We start from the raw sequence: 1666 nt of genomic DNA on the forward strand, positions 1-1666 counted from the left end.
CGGTGGACAGCAGAGCCGCCTGGAGGACGGGAGTACGACCTCTGAGAATCACAAAACCTGGAAAAATGCAGCGGGCCTCCGTACAGAAGTTGGTTTTCCAGACCTCTCCTCAGAACTTTATTAGATCTTTTGAAGCCAGGAGACAAATAAGAGCGTGTTTTCTTCAGCACATGGGGTCACCCCGGACTCGAGTCCCAATCCATCGGTGAGGACCCCCCAGCCCTTCGTCTCCTGTGCTCACGCCCTGCCCCGGCAGGAGGCTGCCGACCGGGGCCCCCCACTGACGTTGCGGTGCCCCCCTGCCAGCCTCTGCTCCTCCACAACCTGAGCACCCCCTTCCACCCAGAAGGCCTTCTCCTCCTCCCAGAGGGCCTTCTCCTCCTCCCAGAGGGCCTTTTTATCCTCCCACAGGGCCTTCTCCTCCTCCAGAAGGGCTCTTTCCTCCTCCCACAGGGCCTTTTCTTCCGCCCACAGGGCCTTGTCCTCCTGAAGCAGGTTCCGGTCTCTTTCCCACAAGGCATTGTCCTCTTTCCAGAAGGCCTTATCTTCCTTCCAGAAGATTCGGTACTTTTTCCAAAAGGCTTTCTCTTCTTCCCAGAAAGATTTTTCCATTTCCCAGAAGGCTTTTTCCTCTTTCCAGAAGGTTTTCTCCTCTTCCCAGAAAGGTCTCTCCTCTTCCCAATTGCCCAAGACCTGGCCCCTGAAAGCGCAGATCTTGCCACGGAAATTCCACATCTCTTCCCTGAAGCCTTCTATCTTCTCACGGAAGTGTCTCATCTCTTCCCGAAACACCTTTTCTTCCTGCAGCTTGTGGATTAGTTTCTTCTGGCGAATGTTGGATGAGGAGACCACCAGTGAGTGGAAGCAGGCAAGCTCCATCCATTTGCTCACCTTGAAGGGAAACATTGTCTTGGTCAGCCAGGATGGTGAGGTGACTGCGATGGAGGACACGGCTGCTGGCCAGGTCCAGGTCAGCTGGTCCAACCCTATGGGGGCACCAGAGAGAACATGCCCCTTGAGTATCACATCCCAGAGGGCAAGCCCTGGACTCTGTGCCATTACTGGGAATTATCTTTTAATCTTAGAATTTTTTTTTTTTTACATATACATGTATCTATTCTTTTTCAAATTCTTTTCCCATTTAGGTTACTACAGAGTATTGAGTTGAGTTCCTTGTGCTATACAGTAGGTCCTTGTTGGTTACGTATTTTACATATAGCAGTATGTACATGTCAATCCCAAACTCGCAGTCTAACCCTTCCCCTCACCCTTCCCCCCTGGTAACCATAAGTTCGTTCTCTTAAGTCTGTGAGTCGGTTTCTGTTTCGTAAATAAGTTCATTTGTATCATTCTTTAAAGATTCCACATATGAGCAATGTCACATGATATTTGTCTTTCTCTATCTGACTTCACTTAGAATGATAATCTCTAGGTCCATCCATGTTGCTGCAAATGGCATTATTTCATTCTTTTTTATGGCTGAGTAATATTCCATCATATATATGTACCACATCTTCTTTATCCATTCCTCTGTCGATGGACATTTAGGTTGCTTCCATGTCTTGGCTATTGTAAACAGCGCTGCAGTGAGCACTGGGGTGCATGTATCCTTTTGCACCATGTTTTTCTCCAGCTATATGCCCAGGAGTGGGATTGCTGGGTCGTA

The 1666-nt window shown here is 49.0% G+C and overlaps 1 protein-coding gene across 1 annotated transcript; it reads right to left on the reverse strand.

The window, feature by feature from the left end:
- Positions 1-237: 237 nt before the first annotated feature.
- Positions 238-906, reverse strand: CCDC70 (coiled-coil domain containing 70). Its single transcript, XM_059903229.1, has one exon. The coding sequence runs from the start codon at positions 904-906 to the stop codon at positions 238-240; it is 669 nt and encodes a 222-aa protein (XP_059759212.1).
- Between the last annotated feature and the right edge of the window lie 760 nt (positions 907-1666).

Source organism: Balaenoptera ricei, chromosome 18 (genome assembly GCF_028023285.1).
Source record: "Balaenoptera ricei isolate mBalRic1 chromosome 18, mBalRic1.hap2, whole genome shotgun sequence".
Lineage (NCBI taxonomy): Eukaryota > Metazoa > Chordata > Mammalia > Artiodactyla > Balaenopteridae > Balaenoptera > Balaenoptera ricei.